The following is a 17,903-nucleotide window of genomic DNA, read 5'->3' as shown; positions in this document are numbered from 1 at the left end:
TACTGGATACAGACCAAGAAAAAAAGCAAGACATTTTCGACCCTGACAATGATTTCCCTTTCATAAACCGACCATGCGTTCCCACTTAGGGACTCATATTCTGTATTGTGTCACTCAATGCAATTTCACCCATGCTACATGTGTAAGCCACCTGTAAATATGTACGAATAGAATTTATTTCTTTTGGTCTGTGTATCCTTTCCTTTCAGTTTGCCAGAGGCCTTTAAAGTGACTCTGAAATTGGGGTCTGTCATAGTGTTCCCCAAGGAAGGCACTGAAAATTTGTTCCCAGTTTCAGGGGTGGGGAGTGGGTGGGGAGGGGGATATCAGGTGAATTCACATCTTAGTTTTAGTAGTTTCATTTGCACAGGGATTCTCCAGCTGATTGGTGAAAGGGCTCTTTAAACAGGGGAGTTGTAGAAAACCGCAGAAAAGAACCCGTGAATCATAGACCATCGAAAGGACAGCTCGCTTCTGGAATTCTGTATGATTATAAACAAGAAGAAAAAGAGGCTTAACTCTGATGCTAAGACTGTATCTACATGGCAGACATCAACTGAATTAATAGTCATTCTTGCAACCCAGGGAAATTCCGATGCAGTCCCTCGTTCAGCTCTCAGAGCCAAGCTACAAGTGACGCCTTACACAGGTTGGACACTTGTCAGCTTACCTCAAGTTTTGATGGGAAATGTAGGCGTCCTGGTTTTACAGCTTGGCTCTCCATTACAACTGCAAGACCAGGACGCCTACATTTCCCATCAAAACTTGAGGGAAGCTGACAAGTGTCCAACCTGTGTCAGGCGTCACTTGTAGCTTGGCTCTGAGATTCTCCTCACCAAACTATAATTCCAAGGATTCTTTGCAACGAGTCAGGACACTTAAAGTGGTATAAAGCCAATATAATGTAGATATTCCCCATAGGGATCCATGCTAAGACTGCAATCCTAATCAGGTCTACTCTAAAGGAAGTCCCGTTTTATTACTCCCAGGCAAGGGTTCTCAGGATTGCAGCCACGGCATCCTAACCTGGGTCAACACAGTTAGCATCGGGCTGTAACTCACCAAGTCCTGTGCACCTTCAGGGCTTATCATCTCCCAATGCAGAAAGCAGTTCGCAAGATGATCTACTCAGCCGTATTTTCAGTGGATTGCTATCACTTAGGTCGCTCCTGCCATGATTTCTGCAGGCTGTGAGGGGCTGAAAGGGGGACCCTCAGAACATTTCAAAGACACCAGCATTGGCCATCTTGCTACCGATCACCATGTTCAAAATGTTCTTGTGAACAGGTCTTCAAAGGTGAAATGGTAGGAGAGGTAGACTATTCAGAATTGTGGTTTTGGGGTAGGTGGGAAGGGCCAAGATAAATTATTTGGGCAAATTGGACAGTTCATTGTGCCTAACACCCCTGGTCCGCTCCATACATCCTCACCTCCTGTTATAGTTGGCTCCAGCTAATCCTCTTCAACACTGGGTCTCATTTACCCATTATGGAATATACACAGTCTAGCATCTGGACATCAGAGACATTTGGAAATTTACTGCAGTTCCACCTCATCTACAAGGTGGACAAGTCCTGCAAGCGTTACAAATGACTTGAACTCCATATAGCATTTATATTAAAACATACCAACACCCAGTGGACCCTTCCAATTCTACTTCTCCCACTCACTTTTAGTGTGTGTCTACACTGCCGACTTAAACTGCTACAAGTCATTCTTTCTCTCCGAGGAATCCTGGGAACTGTAGTTCTATCAGAGGGCATGAGGTCTCCAACTGAGAATCCTCGGCAAGGTTACCAAATGACTATTTCGAGGGTTCTTTGGGGGAAGAGAAGCTATGAAACTTAAACTGGTGTGCAACCAAATTAATTTTGTAGTGCAGTCGCACCCCTAGAAGATGGAAGAATGATACAGACATGACGTTTGGGCCAACCTGCTAAGTGACTTTCCCGTAACTGTGCTTGCTCCTTTCTCACATTGAGACTCGACTTGGACCAAGGGCCCACTTGGTTCCCATTTGGTAGTTATTAAAGCGAGTTGCCATAAAGAACATGCTATTTAGATGGAAGAAGTTTTCAGATTCCTGTAGAAACATACAGCTGAGTCTTGAGAGAACTGGATATGAATCAAAGAGGGAACAAAAATTCAGCCCCACCACAGAAACCTATGCCAGTTAGCGACAACTGGCCAGCAGGATCCAGTGGCCCCAGCCCATTCTGAGTGGATACACCACATGGCAAAATCAATTTGATTACAATAACAGGAACACCCAAGCTTGGCAAGGCCCGTGAATGCCTTGGGACAGTTTGTACCGCCCAAGGACACGGTGCTCTACCCTTTGCTTTCTTTGCACCAAGTCCTGACACATGGCCAATTCCCATTGCTTCGAAGTCACACATAAACTTTAGAGAACCACTGGTAAGTCTTTGTAAACTAGAAGTATCTCCTTCATTTTCCAACAGCATGACAAACCCTGCTGGTAGAGATCTCTAACCTTCATTAATCCCATGGGAGAGCAGACCATGGAGCAAAGAGTCTGTGATCAGACAGACAGCCTACATTTCCCAGAGAACTTTTGACTTCTTGTTCCAGAAAAAAGGTCCACAGTCCCTCGGCATCCACTGATTTAACTGGGTATTCTTCGGAACACTCGGTGCTTTCTGGGAACTCCTCATTTGAATAGTTAACCATTTCCTCCTTTTTTTGAAAATTTACATTACGGTCTCCTTTTCTTCCTCGACGAGTACCGTCGGCCTGTCTCCATTGAAGAGTCCTGAGCCATTGAGGTACTCCTCCTCTTTATTATACTGTTCTGGCACAGAAGAAGGCATGGAGTTCTCTGAAATGGAGCCATTTTTGACATATCCTGGCAAATTCCGGTGTCCGTTGAGGGCTCCTGGAATGAGTTTCGTGTTGAGATGAAGGGCGATCCCCCCTCTTGGGGTTACGTTAGTGACACTGGTGTGGGATACCATTGGCCCATAGCTGTAGGTGGTGCTCCCGCTGCGGGCCTTCCTTTTAAAGTCAAGCGCTAACGTCCATCTGCTCCATGACTTCTTGATTTCGGCTTGGACCTGAGGATGTTGAGAAACAGATGAGATTTATTATGGGAGGATAGTGGCAGATGGCCTGGAAAAAGATGCCAATTTTGCAAAAACGTTTTGTACAAGGCATACGAAATGTGGATACAGGACACTATATCCTTTTCACCTAGCTTTGCTGCTCCCAGAGAAGGCATCTGCCCAGCCATACCTTGGGCACCTGACTTTTTCCTCTCCTCTCGAGCCCATCTCTGTGGCCCTATTAGTAAGATACCTATCACGGTTACTAGGCACACAAGAAAGTGTGTAGGGAGCAGAGTATTTTTGACATCAACAGCTAGAGGCGGGCACGAACCGAAATATAAACCAAAGTTCGTCACGAACTAGGCCGGTTCATGGTTTGCGAACCGACAGTTCATGGAAGCTCATTTCTCATGAACCGTGAAGATTTTTAGTCCAGTTCGTTTGGTTTGTATTTCAGTTTGTCACTGCAGACAGCCTGGCGCTAATCAATCAGACCTTCTGCTGACCTGGAAGTGATATTTTCACAAACCGAACAAACCGATTTGTGAACTGGAGCAAGTACATGAAAGTTTGTGGGTCATGAAACATAACAAACCATGAACCGCATAGTTTGAAATTTTCCTGGTTCATACCCATTTCTAAATCAGCACAAACTTCTTTGCCCCTTTCCTTAGGTCCCTGTGTGGTTCCTATGGTAAAGATCTAACATTTATTTTATTTATTTAAAATATTATTTGCTACCTTTCTATCCCTCCCTCTAAAGCTTCAGGAGGCAGTTGAAGATTATTTTATTTAGGATAGCTTTTTAGATGTGTTTTAAACTGTGATTTTAACCTCTGGTTTTACCTGTCTTGGTTGTTTATATCTTAATTGTTATTTGTTTTAATTTTAATCACTGTTGTTTTATTTGTTTAGATTTTAAGCTGCCATAAGTTCCTTTTTGGTGGCAAGGTGTATGGAGCAGACCAGAAGTGTGAGGCACACCGCATTGTCCAAGTTGCCCGAAGAGTTTATTTTGGTCTTTCCCATCTACCCAAAAGCCACAGTTTCGGATAGGCTACCTCTCGGATTTCAGATGATGTATTACCCACCTGTGTTCCAAATTACCATGTCATGGAGGAGGAAATTAAAGGATAGATTTAGAGTCTATCCTTTAACACCCCTCCTGCCCCACTTAACTTGAGTGGGCTCAGAGTGTTTTACTTGCTTGAATCTCTGTAACCCCTTTATTCCTTGGAAGAAAAGTTTTGCCTCTTTCAATGTTCTCCGGACTAGTGTAGTTCTTTCAGCAAAACCACATCAGGTCAAACAAACCAGCTGTTTTTTCTGACACTTTAGGCCAAGCTAGAAGTGACGAATTACACTTGAATGGCACGTGAACAGACTCACATGTATTCCTCCCTGTTCACTTGCGCTCCACTCGATCACGTAGCGCAAATGAACAGGGAGGAATACATGTGAGTCTGTTCACTTGCCATTCAAGTGTAATTTGTCACTTCTAGCTTGGCCCTGTGAAGTGGTTTAGAAGATCTACTTTGAGGAACTGAGTTCTTCCTCATGTAACCCCCTCCCCCCTTTCCCTCCACAAACAAAACACACACCATGCTTGACAAGAATCTTTTCCTTGACATGCTAATTTGGGGTGCATGGGACATTTTTTGGGGGTCAATGTGAGGGAACTTCCAGATCCCTCCCTTGCTTCAGTCAGAAGTGGTACCATCCTGGAATACAGCCATCCCACCAGTCTGCCGATCACATAACTTGTTGCTAAGGTACTTACCTCCCCGTTGCAAAAGCAATAGATGATAGCCACAAAAAATCCCTAGGAACAAAGGAAAAGTGCAACATATTAGTGCAGATCCAGATAGCTCCTAGACTATTTAATAACAACAACAACGTTCAATTTATATACCATCCTTCAGGACAACTTAACGCCCACAGAGTGGTTTACAAAGTACGCTATTATTATACTCACAACAACAATCACCCTGTGAGGTGGGTGGGGCTGAGAGAGCTCTGAGAAGCTGTGACTGACCCAAGGCTGCCCAGCAGGCTTCAAGCGGAGGAATCAAACCAGGTTCTCCAGATTAGAGTCCTGCCGCTCTTAAGTGACTGATCCAAGGTTACCCAGCTGGTTTCAAGTGGAGGAGTGGAGAATCAAACCTGCCTCTCCAGATTAGAATCCTGCCGCTCTTAACCACTGCACCAAACTGAGCATGATTGTAGTAGGAGGGTGGTGGGCATCAGTATTGGGCTCTGTTGTTGACACTGTTTGTTCTTCCATTCAGGAGAATGTATGCAAAGGAGGACCTTTGCAGTTCTGGGGATTTATTTTAGGATGAGGGTCAAATTTGTCACTCGGGCCATATACCTCCTTTGTATGAGGTGTAGGAATCCTGCCTCTCTCTGCAGGATACAACACAACACCTGCAAATGATTAATAGGCAATGTATGTCTTATTCAGGAAACATTCAAGTGTTTGCTATTAAATACAGTCAAGTGCAGCTATTGAAAGAACTCATGCCACGAAAACACTTTGTTTCAGTACAGAAATTGAAACTGGATAATGAAGAACAAACTGCGGGGGGCGGGTATGAGGGAGAAAGAGTGGAAGGTGGAGAAGTTCTATTGCAGGGTTATGACGGATCAGGGTTTATATAGATCTTTACCACAGTGCTTTCGGGGGGGGGTGAGTTATGAGAAAATGGTGGTGGGAAACAGAAATGGAAAAAGGTAGAAGTAGGGCTTTTTTTCAGCTGGAACGTGGTGGAATGGAGTTCTGGCACCTCTTGAAAATGGTCACATGGCCGGTGGCCCCGCCCCCAGATCTCCAGACAGAGGGGAGTTTAGATTGCCCTCCGCACCGCTCAGTAGCATGGAAGGCAATCTAAACTCCCCTCTGTCTGGAGATCAGGGGGCGGGGCCACCGGCCATGTGACCATTTTCGCTGAGGGTGATTTAAACTTTAAAAAACTTCCCCCTTGTTCCAGCTGAACCAAAGTGATGTCATTGTGCGGTCCTGAGTTCCACCGCTGAGTTCCACCACCTCTTTTCCCAGAAAAAAAGCCCAGAGAAGAAGAAAAACTCCAAAGCGTATGAGGAGGCCATTAAGAAGTTATTAGTACTGCTCAGAGGCGAAGTGTAATCTAAACCATTGCTATTTACCACTGCTATTTTATGGAAGTAGGAGAAGAAAGAAGGGATGGGAAGGGAGGTGATGCTCGGGCTAAAAGAATAAAAGAAGAGAAGTTTGGAAGGGATGGAAGGAAGGTAAGACTGTAAAACCAATCCCAACATTATAACATTATATGGCAGGAGAAGATATTTGCTTTGTAGGGAGGAGAACGCTCCGTTCACTTCGATCTGAAAATTGTGGTGTGTCTAATTGTCATCTTCTCTGGCATGTCTCTACTGAATAGCTGAATATGTCGGATTTTCTTGAGGATCCATTTTCATTGCAAAAACTTATGGTGGTGGTCACAGGAGGAAAGAAAACACTTGCAAGTATTTGTGCAATTTCCCACGCTTGTTTGTAGCCACTGTTCCACCAAATTATCTGTAGTTTGGGACTGGTGTGGGAGGGGATGTGGAGTTGATGATGATGATGACAGATAACATTCCTCCCTACTTGCAAGGCAATTGAGCTCATGTTCCCTGACACTGGGAAGTGCACCCCACTGAAGGCAATGCAATGCCCAGGGACCACAGCCGCATGCAGATGTGCAAGAAGCATTAGCCTGGCTGCCTTGTAAACCACGGCGATGAGTTCCCCTTTTCCCTTAACACTTATCCACTTGCAGAAGTTTGCACACTCTTAGAGGGAAACTACACGAGATGCCTGACACGTGTTCTTCACGTGTCAGTTTCCTGCAAGTTTCCATGGGAAATGTAGTGAGAAAGAACAGCTGCTGGATGCGATTTTCCGCCAGGGAGAAGAGGAAGAGAGTCCTTTCCACCACTCGAGGACCATATTAAGGAGGGCAGCCCAGGAAGCCAGCAGCCAGCCCCCCCCCCCATGCCCGCTTTGCCATCCTCCTACCACCCTAGCCAGGAGTGCTTGCGGCAGCCCAAGCCACCAGCTCCTGCCCTTGCAGGAAACCGACACACGAAGAACACGTGTCAGACATCTCTTGTAGTTTCCCTCTCAGAAGGGGCACGTAACACTGGGGAGGGCCATTTGCTGGGGCTGGGGGGCGAGAACTGTTGCCAAATTGGAGACCCTTTCCTTTTCATTTAGCACTACTATATAACATTCATTACACAAAGTAAAGAGATGAAGTCTAAAAACTAGGGGTAAGTTCAACCCCCTAATGGTGAGAAAGCTCGTTTGCTTTTTCTCCAGTTTTGAAACGGGGCAGTGATCCTCCCAACAGAAGCACAGCGGGCATCCTGTACCTGGAAAGAGTTGAAGAGTATTTCATAGTGCATCTGAATTTGCCAGAGGATCCCTGACACTTCTGTGTATGGCACGGCCATAAAAACTATATAATGAACTCCAAACAAAGGCATAAGGACCAGGGTTGATTTCAGCAGCTTCCTGCAATAGAGAGAAGGAAAGGAGAAAAAGTTAGAGGGTTCTGAATTATTTTCAACCTCTGAACAGCACAGGCTCTTAAGACCACGGAGCTGAGCTTGCTAGATTAGAACAGAACTCAACTAGTGGCAATTACTGCATCTTGCATCCCACAAGTTACTTTCATCTTTGAAGAATCGTTCCTTCCTAGTGCATGATCCAGAGGAGTTAGCCGTGTTAGTCTGTAGTTGCAAAATAGTAAAGAGTCCAGTAGCACCTTTAAGACTAACTTTATTGTAGCATAAGCTTTCAAGAACCACAGCTCTCTTCGTCAGATGGAATCTGGTGAAGAGAGCTGTGGTTCTTGAAAGCTTATGCTACAATAAAGTTGGTTAATCTTAAAGGTCCTACTGGACTCTTTCCTAGCGCATGAGACTGTCATATCGGCAGGGCTCATTTCGAGGGGGAATGCGCTGGCAGTTCCCCAAAGAGGTCACGTCAGGTGGCCCTGCCCACCTGACTCTCGGCCATTTTGGGCCTGTTTCAGCCTGGATTGGGGCTGAAACAGCCTGGATAGGGCCTCGGACAGGTGGTGGATTACTCCCCACTCAGCAGCGGCCCAATCCTGACCATTTTGGGCCCCTTTCGGCCATTTCCAGCCCCCTTTTGCCATTTTGGGTCCAATTTTGGCCCTGAATTGCCAGGATTGGGTCCAAAACTCCAGGCTAGGTGAGGGCAAAGGGTGTGTCATATGCCAGTGAATTATGCTAATGAGTTCCTCCAGCTATTTTTCTATGAAATGACCCCTGCATATCAGAATGCCTTCTTAGAGGGATAGAGGGATAGGACACAGGGACACTTATACTAGCGCTCCAAAATCCATTTCATTCCCTCCGTCTATTCTGTGAACAATTCAAGGGTCTAGTTACAACCGAGACTGCATCCACACATCATTGGATGTTGTGTAAAAGTAGGACTATGTTTGCCTCCTGGATTGTCTTGCCCACAGTGGAAAATCCAAGCCCTGTTCACATGTTACACTGAACACATGTACATCCTGCAGGTACACAAATATATCTGTTTGTAAGGAGCCATTATACATTACTTTACAAATGAAACCAAGAACCTGTATTTGGATAAATGCAGAGTTTCAATGACATGTTCAGCTGTACATGCGTTGAATGAACATGAAAATTACTCAATGCATGCATAAAGAAAAATCAAGTGTACACTGTATGTGGATTGTACGTACATGCGCTGTAACTTATCATTTATTTCTTATTTATTTATTACATTACATTTCTACACCACCCTCCCCGTCAGACGGGCTCAGGGCGGTGTAACAACCAACAATTTACAACATATAATTGAAAACAATAAAAACATCATGAATAAACTTGTGAACAGGGCTCTTGTTTTATTGATTTTAATATTTTAACTTGGTAACTTTTGTTGGTTATGTAAGACATCTTGAGCCATAGCAGATGGAACCATCAAAAACAAAACAAAAGCATATAAGGGTTAAGGCCTTCCTAGCTGTGCTGGGCTTCGGCACTCCTAGTTAAGTTGGAAAAGTGTAGGGAAATTCCAGAGAATTTGAGGATATTTTATTTTTTGTTGGCTTGGGAAAGGAGAGGGGTTGTTTGGGCTCCTGGCCCTGAGCCTTTCAGATGGTGTGAACCGCTACCCAGGACCAACGACATGGGAAACAACCCCAAGTTTGCCAGTCGGAGCTCTTTAGAGTACCAAACAACCAGACGCTTCTAAGCACCACAGACCCGCTGAAAGGACCTTGGAATGGGTAAAACTGGATGGGAACATCTGGTTCCACTAAGAAAATGGCATTCCCTGAGGGAATCATCGCTGACTGGAAATGAGGCTGACAAGGGGGAGGGAAAGGGAGGAGTGGTGATTCCCTGCCAAAGGTTGCTATGGTACGGCATGGAGGCACTTACTGAGGGGGCACCCACAGCCCGTGGGCCTTGCGCCTTTCCCCCTGGCGGCAAGCGAGGGTTCCTGGGGTCAGGCCTTGGAAAATTATCGCCAGAAGAGCAGAGCGCATCCAAACCATAATTAATAACAAGCATCAGATGGCGTGAAATAAATCAATAGGTAAATGATAGGCCTTGATGAGGTTGGAAAACAAACCTTGGCATTTCTCAAGGCCAGTTCCAGCCCGTACCCGCCTCATTCCTGCTGCTTTAAATTAAACGTTTTCCTTCCAAATTTTCAAGCTTTTTTCTCCCTAAACTAACGAGGCCAATTTGACAAATGTGAACGGTTGCTTGCCAACACAACCGCATCTAAGCAGTTAAGGCCAAACAGAGCATCGATGTGTTGAATTCTGAAACTGCTGTGCTCCTAACTTTTTGAAAAAGCAACCCTAGAGCATAAGCAGGGGATATAATCTTGACGGCATCAGGACATAAAACTTGTAGTGCTTGGTAACACCACAGACCCACCGAAAGGACCTTGGAATGGGTAAAACTAGATGGGAACATCTAAACAGAAACAACGTATTTTTGAGCTGTCAACTGCTTGTAGTGTGAGTCTTTAATGGATTGTGTTACACTGTTTTTACCTACTGCTTTAATATTTATGTTGAAGTAGAATTGACAGACTGAGCTTGGCAACCAGGGGTAGGGGTAGGGGTAAGGACATGGTGGGGGCATCAGTGTCATGAGTGTGATGATGTCAGGTCTGAGGAAAACCTGGAAGTGGCAGCAGGTAGCTCTAGGGATTGCCAGAAACTCTATGGTAAAACCATAGAGTTTCTGGTGATTCCTAGAACTACCTGCCGTCACTTCTGGGTTTTCCCCAGAACTTAAATCATATTGTCATATTCGTGACTCTGCCAGGTTTTTAAACTTCCCACCCTGGCTGCTTGGAACCATGACAGGTAATGGGAACTTGGGGGTGGGGGGTGGGAATCACTTGCGCCCACCGGAAGCTTGACAGCCCTATGTCGAAGCTGCATGGAGAGAGAATTGTCCTAGGATTGAGGGGTGCATATGCTTTAAACCAGTGATTCTCAACGTGGTGCCGATAGATTACCTGGTGCCCACCAATATTTTTCCTGATACCCCAAACCAAGAGTCAGCCCTGTCCTTTCTCCATTTCATTGGAGAGAAATCCAAGAGGCATCACCCTAAAAGCCCATTTAGAAATTATCTGCCTCTAACAGAAGAGGACTCTTGGCTTGGAACTTCAAAATATTTTATGACTGGCCGAAGCCTCTATGGCAACCATTCGGTGATTGACTGCTCTTCTTAGCAGCCGTGTTGTGGTGGTGTTCAAATTCCAAAAGTGCCCACGGACTCAAGAAAGTTGGGGCACCTGTTTTAACAAAATAATTCTTCTTAAGGAATTGACATCCTGCCGGGGGCAGAGAAAGCTGTGAAGGACGTGCTATTGCACATGGATTAGAAAGCTTAATTGGTTGATTAGTTCTAAACAGTTTGTGAAATCCACTCTGCGCCCATTGGTCTTGCTCCTCCTCGTGGAATTTCCAGGCACAAAAATGCTCGGTACAACTAGGGAGGGCCCCCATCCTTTGACAAGACGTGTACATTAGGGAAAATTCTGCCAGGCAAACTTATAACTTATATGTAGCCTATCACTTGCAAGCATCCACAGCGGGGAAAGCAGGGACTTCTTGGGGTTGGTTTGGGTCAGGAAAATGCCCATGGGGGAAGGCTTAAGCTCATCTTCTGTGGTGCCAAGTCAGTTTGGTGTAGTGGCTAAGAGCGGCAGGGCTCTAATCTGGAGAGCCAGGTTTGATTCCCTACTCCTCCGCTTGAAGTCAGCTGGGTACCTTGGATCAGTCACAGCTCTCTCAGAGCTCTCTCAGCCCCACCCACCTCACAGGGTGATTGTCATGAGGATAATAATAACACACTTTATAAACTGCACAGAGTGGGTATTGAGTTGTCTGGAAGAGTCAATAAATCGAATGTTGTTGCTGCTGTTATTGTTATTGTTGTTATATTCCCCATGCCCCTGAGGCTCTAAATTTCAGTCAGGAATTCCCAGTGCACATCTGCTTGACAGGAGCTGCAGTGTATAGTTTGTCGTGTAGTTAGGCCCTTAGCCACTCTGCCTCTCTGACATCAGGGCAGCTCAGCCAATCATTGCTGGAGGATTCACCGTCAACACATCAAAAACTCTTAAAGCTTCGCACCATAGATAGGTTGCAGGTGCTGAATGGATACTGTGAGACAGAGGGCTAAGTGCTTTTTGATATTTGGTATGGAACTTCCCCTGTTTGTGAAAAAATGTACACTCCCCCTTCTAGTAGTGCACCCCCTGGCAGAATGGAGAAGAGGCCCAACTGACTTACCTGTATTGTTGTCTTGTATCACATCTCCCAGCATTTGTTTCTCGGAGTTTCGTTGCGAGAACTCTGATAATTTTGATAAAAAGAATAAAGTTTGCCTGGAAGAGAGGGAAAAGGGGATGGGAGAAAGAGATCTCTTTAAACCCCCTTGTGACTAATAATATTACTCAGCGACAATCTTGCAAAGGAGGTCCACCCCCCCCCCGCCCCACTGCAGATACAAAGGGGGCAGATCACCTAAGGCCGTACAATCCTAGATCTGAACCTTTACTGGCTCAAGAACAGACAATTAGTTGTGTGACGCTTTTGCAAAATTTTTGTTGCTAATAAAATAGGAAAAACACGCTTTGACCTGGATGCCACTTGTAAGGTGGAAGAAACATTTAATACACCATCTGGCCTGCTTATGGACCATTTTGACTCAGTTGCCATGATGGATATTGACAGAATCCTGGCATCTGTGAAGGCTAGTACTTCTGCACTGTATTGTTGCCCATCTTGGCAGCTAAAATAATTTAAAGAACACCTAAATGAACCCTTGATGCTTATCACAAATCACTCACTAACTCAAGGCACCTTCCCTTGGCCACTCAAAGAGGCAGTTAACCTCCCAACTACTTTAAAAAAAAACATCCCTAGACAAAAATGATCTGGCCATTTATTGCCCAGTCTCTTATTTGCCCTTTCTCGGCAAAGTAATTGATAGAGCAGTAGCAGACCAACTACAGGACTTCTTGGATAATCTTATGCATCGTATCTTTACATCCTGATGCTCTTCCTTGTAACATCCCATCCACCTTTGGCTGGGATATAAAGGCTCAGGGATCTCCAGTCCTACTCATGTCTGAAGAAGGGAGCGCTGAGTCTCGAAAGCTCACACCCTGGAAATCTTGTTGGTCTCTAAGGTGCCACCGGGCGCAAATCCTGCTGTTCTACTGCAGACTAACACTGCTACCCGCCTGAACTATTTTTATGCTTTGGACCCTTTTCATTCTGGTTTCATACCAGGTTAGGAATGGGGAAGGCTCTGGAGGCTTCAGTTGATGGCCTGTGTCTAAATACAGGCAAAGGCCTTGCTTCTTTGTTGCTCCTTCCGGATCTACCTGCAGCTTTTGATACAGTAGACCGTGCCACCCTGTTGAGGCATTTGGAGGCAGAAGTGGGTATCAGGGGATGTACTTGGACTGGTTTAAATCGTTCTTCATGGAATGGACTCAAAGGATTGTTGTTGGTGACCAGCTATCTTCAATGTGGGGATTATCTTGCGGGGTACCACAAAGTGTTATCCTACTGTCTAGCAGAGCCACATTGAGGCCAAATTGAGTATATTGGTTCGGGATTCTAAGATCTTACAGGCCCAGTTTGGCTTGTTACTGTGGGAGTGGAATGTGCAGCCAGGGCTGGTGCCAGAGTTTCTGGTGCCTGAGGCCAGGGGCAGTTTCAGGGCTGTTGCCACCCCCATGTGTACGTGCACAAACTGTGTGTGCACCCGGACTGCATGATGACATCACTGCATCTGACATCATCACGCAGCATGCCGCTGCAAGCCAGCCCCACTGGTGTGGCAGGCAGCTGGGATGGCGCACGGGTGGCCTCCCAGCCTGGCACACGGGTGGCCTCCCAGCCCTCCCGCTCAGTTGCCCTGCGCCGCCCCAGCTGCCTGGTGCGCCTGGCCCACAGCTGTGCGCAGGCGGTGGCAGCATGGGGAAACTGAGCAGGAGGGCTGGGAGGCTGCCCACTCAGACTGCTCCGTGCTCCCGGCAGAGTGCAGCAGCTGTGGGCCAGGTGTGGCAGGCGGCTGGGACGGTGCATGGGTGGCTTCACAGCCCTCCTGCTAGGCCGCCAGTGCTGCCGCCGCCAGCTCCACAGCATGCCCCCCGCCCCCGGCACCCCCTCCGGTGCCTCAGCGCTCGAGGCGGCTGCCAGACCCGCCTCCATGGACTCGCTGGCCCTGTGTGCAGCTCAGTTAAATAATTGCAGCTGTGAGCTGTTCCCTAGGATAGGTGTCCTTGAGAGACAAGGGAGTCTTGGCTCCATGGGCACTCCTTCTCCGTTCTCAGGCTAGCAACACTGATTGCAAGTGTGCCTCTGATTGGCTGACAATGAGAGAAAAGACGGCTCCTCTCTGCTCTCACAACCACGCTTCACGCTCTCACTGAGATTTCGTTGGATTGTTCTATGCTACCTTATTCCATCAGCAGGTGAGAGCCTTTTGCTCCATGCCAGGCCTGAAATGACCAGACCTGCCTGGCATGGTTTATGGACGTTGTATGTGAGTATGAGCCTCAAGCCTCTTCAGAGAAATGCAAGTTAGCAAGCTTATGTTTTTAGTCAGTTAGATCTAGTAAAGAATAGACAAGCTGTCTGCAGGGCCGACGCGCCCATGGAGGCCAGGTAGGCAGTGGCCTCGGGCGCATGGGCTTTGGAGGGGCGCCAGAGGGGGTGTCAGGGGTGGAGGCATGCGCAGCGAAGCTGGCATGACTGGGATGCAGCTACTGCTGCAGCCAGCCAGCTCCGTGCTGCTGCCGCCGCCGCCACCACCACACACCCCAGCCGGGTGCAGCCTCCGGGCACCGCCCCAGCAGCGGCTCGCGGCTTGTGCGCCTAGCTAGGGTGCGTGGCGGTGGCAGCATGGAGCTGGCTCCGCTGAATGCTCCTCCACCCCAGCTGGTCGCAGAAGCCGTGAGCTGTTCCTGGGGTGGCACACGGAGCAGCCTCCGTGCGCCGCCCCAGCAGCAGCTTGAAGCTTCTGTGCTCGGGGCTCCACGAGTTGCCCAGCCCCCCTGCGGTGTTGCCCAGCCCCCCTGCGGTGCGTGATGACATCTGCGATGATGTCATCACGCAGTCCGTGGTGTGCACGTGTGCGCAGAGCGTGCGCACGCGCTGCCTCGGGCACCAGAACCTCTGGCACTGGCCCTGGCTGTCTGTTATTTTATTGACTTTTGCTTGTGCCTTAATAGAGTGTTTCCTGCACCCTGCATACACTCTTCTAAGCTAAATAAACAGCTATATATTTGAGTCTTGTGTCGTGAGTGTCTGACTGATTGTGTGCAAGATCCCCCCGAGAAAGAGCCTGGAGACTGGTGAGTCTCAAAAACAATAGGTTGTTTTTGAGACTATGAGCCCAGGGGGCTCATAGAAGTCTGAGCGGCTGTGATCAGTGCTTGGAATGGTGGCCAGGGGGTTGAACTCCTAGACACATACCCCCCCCCCCACTATGTAAAGCCTTTAGGAGAAATCATTCCTTGCTATGGAATTGGTTGTCATCTATGTACAAATGACACCCAGCTCTATATCTTACTATCAAAATCACTGCATAATGCAGCAGAGACCTCGCGTCGCTGCCTGACTGATGTGGTCAAATGTTTGAAAGCAAAAGAAACCCTGAAATTGGACCCAGATGAGAGGGAAGTGATGCTGGTTGGAAAGGCAGAGAACGTTGGCTCCCCACTTGCGGTCAACCCTTATAGACTTGGTCAAAAGCCTTGGGGTTGTGCAAGATCCAGCACTGCTGCTAGGGAAGCAAGTTAACGTAGCTGCAAAAAAAGGCTTTTCTCCCAACTCAGGCTAGCCTGGAAATTTCTTCTAAATTGGACACGGCCGATCTGGCCACCTGGATCCAGACCATGGTAACATACAGAGTAGACTACTGTAATGCGTTCTACATAGGACTCCCCTTGAAGTCAATTCGGAGACTCCAGTTGGTGCAGGATGCCACAGCTCGACTACTAGCAGGAGCTAGGCAGAGAATGCATATTACTTCCATTCTGCAGCCACTCCATTGGCTGCCCATCAGTTACTGGGCTCAGTTCAAGGTATTGGCTATCACACGCAAAGCCCTTCATGGCCCTGATTCTTCATATCTACAGGACTGCCTCTCTCCCTATGCTCTGCCACGGCAGCTTCATTCATCTGAACAACGCCTTCTATTGGTGCCATCCTGCAAGTGGGCAAAGACGACAGCTACCCCCCCCCCCATTTTCTGTGGCGGTTCCCATGTTATGGAAAGACCTGCCTGATGAGATCAGGAAAGCTCCCACTTTCTTGGCTTTCCACAAACTATGCAATTATTCAGGATGCAGGGAAAAGGACTGTGTTGTAAGGAAATGGTTCAGAGAGCGGCACTGGAAAGGAGATAGGGCTTGTAGACTATACTACTGCGTACTGTCTGTTGCTGTAAGTATGCTCCAACAGCCAAGTTCCTCATCATGTGATATGTCATGTTAATGTGTTTATGTTTTGTTCCAGCATCGGTTTTAGCTCTGTTTCGGATCTCTGCTTGTTTTCTAATTTTTGCAGTCAATAGAGTATTCTGCAAACAATACTCTATTGTATTGTTTACTGAATGTTCCATTTGTTCATTGTATCGGCCTACAATGTTTAATCCACCTTGAGTCTTAGAGAGAAAGGCAGACTATAAATAAATAAACAAATAAATAAAATAAAGCGAGCTCATGCCAGAGACGATGTTTAAACCAGGGACATCTGAAACTCAGTCCTTTGCTACTATCTGACAAAGGGAGCTCTGACTCTTGAAAGTTCATATCCCAGAAGTCTAGTTGGTCTTCATTATTATCATTATTATCATTATCATTATTATTATTATCTGAAACACAATCAACAATAAGCAGAGGTCACATTTTATTATTGATTGGCCTTGCTAAGCTGATACAAGTTTCCACCAGAGACCTAAGTATCAACCAGACATTGGAGTAATATGTACGCTGTCCCAAGTAGCACCATCTTTTGCAGTTCTGTAGGTGTTATGTCAGAAAGCTGCAGTTTTTCCGTATGAGTTGCAAAGTTTTTTGAGCTGGTTCCAAGTGCCCCAATGACAATGGGGACTACCGTTGCATTCTTCTTCCATAGTCAGGTGTTTTCTATTGCCAGATCTCTATATTTAATCATTTTTTTCTTGTTCTTTTTCTTTGACTCTGGCATCCCCAGGAATTGCAATGTTTATTATTATTATTATTATTATTATTATTATTATTATTATTATTATTTATAGTCCACCTTTCTCACTGAGACTCACTGAGACTCAAGGCGGATTACACAATCAAAAGAAGGACATTTCCATAAACAATGCCATAGGGTAAATAAACACAAGTTTGCAAAGACGTAGCATTAGCAGGAATCCAATACAGAGTTGAAGAAATGCTGAAATGGAACATAAGCAATTCTAGGACTGACAGTCAACATGAAGCACAGGTAGTTCATCGGAGCACATATTTAAAGCAATAGATAGTATATAAGGCAACACCGTCGTGAAGTCTACGGTCCCTAACTCATTTGTGAAGCATCTGAGACCCCCTCCCTCCAAAACAGTTCTCCTATCTTAGTAAAAAGTATTTTTGAATAGTTCAGTTTTGCATCATTTGTGGAAAGCCAGGAGAGTGGGGGGGTCTCTTGACCTTCTCAGGCAGGTCATTCCACAGGGTAGGGGCCACCACAGAGAAAGCCCATGTACAGGCTGCTGTTGATTTCACCCATGTGCAGGGTGGCACCTGCAGGAGACCCTGTTCAGATGGGCAAAATTGCTATGGAGGGACATAGAGAGGGAGGTGGTCTATTGGATCCAAATCTTACACACCACAACTGACCACAGTGAAAAGGCCAAGAAGTGATAGCTGTTATGCAACTCCAGCTCCCTACAAATTCTACAAAAGCCCAAACTAGAAAAGTGCCCCTGAGAATACAGGAAAACTGCAATTAGCACATATTGTATTGATTTGCACAATATATTCCAAAGATCCAAGTTCAGTTTGCTGCTTTCTCAAGAGAAATCTCTGTCCCAGTTTTCTCTGTTTAAATGCACACGGAGTCCCTTTTCGCCATCCAAAACACCAGCCAGAGCCTGGAATGCAGCGAAAGGAAGTTCAAAGCCAGCAGCCTCACCGAGAATTCTGGTGCATCTCAAGAACTCAGCTTGAGAAAAATCAACAATGTGCAATTGGAAAGGACAACAGGCTGGTCAGGGAATTAAGAA

The 17,903-nt window shown here is 46.5% G+C and overlaps 1 protein-coding gene across 1 annotated transcript in view; it reads right to left on the bottom strand.

Annotated features, from left to right (window-relative positions):
* Window positions 1-785: 785 nt before the first annotated feature.
* Window positions 786-17,903, bottom strand: part of PTH1R (parathyroid hormone 1 receptor) — a 164,021-nt gene continuing 146,903 nt past the window's right edge. Inside the window, exons 10-13 of the mRNA XM_054991873.1 lie at window positions 11,918-12,012; window positions 7,461-7,602; window positions 4,846-4,887; window positions 786-3,074 (exon numbers count right to left, since the gene is read on the bottom strand). Of these exons, the coding sequence (XP_054847848.1) occupies window positions 2,712-3,074; window positions 4,846-4,887; window positions 7,461-7,602; window positions 11,918-12,012 (642 nt within the window). The 3' untranslated portion in view covers window positions 786-2,711. The remainder of the gene's footprint in view (window positions 3,075-4,845; window positions 4,888-7,460; window positions 7,603-11,917; window positions 12,013-17,903) is intronic.

The sequence above is a fragment of the Eublepharis macularius genome, chromosome 11 (assembly GCF_028583425.1).
Source record: "Eublepharis macularius isolate TG4126 chromosome 11, MPM_Emac_v1.0, whole genome shotgun sequence".
In the NCBI taxonomy this organism is placed as follows: domain Eukaryota; kingdom Metazoa; phylum Chordata; class Lepidosauria; order Squamata; family Eublepharidae; genus Eublepharis; species Eublepharis macularius.
Note: the sequence above shows the minus strand (reverse complement) of the source record. Positions and strands in the feature narration are given on the sequence as shown.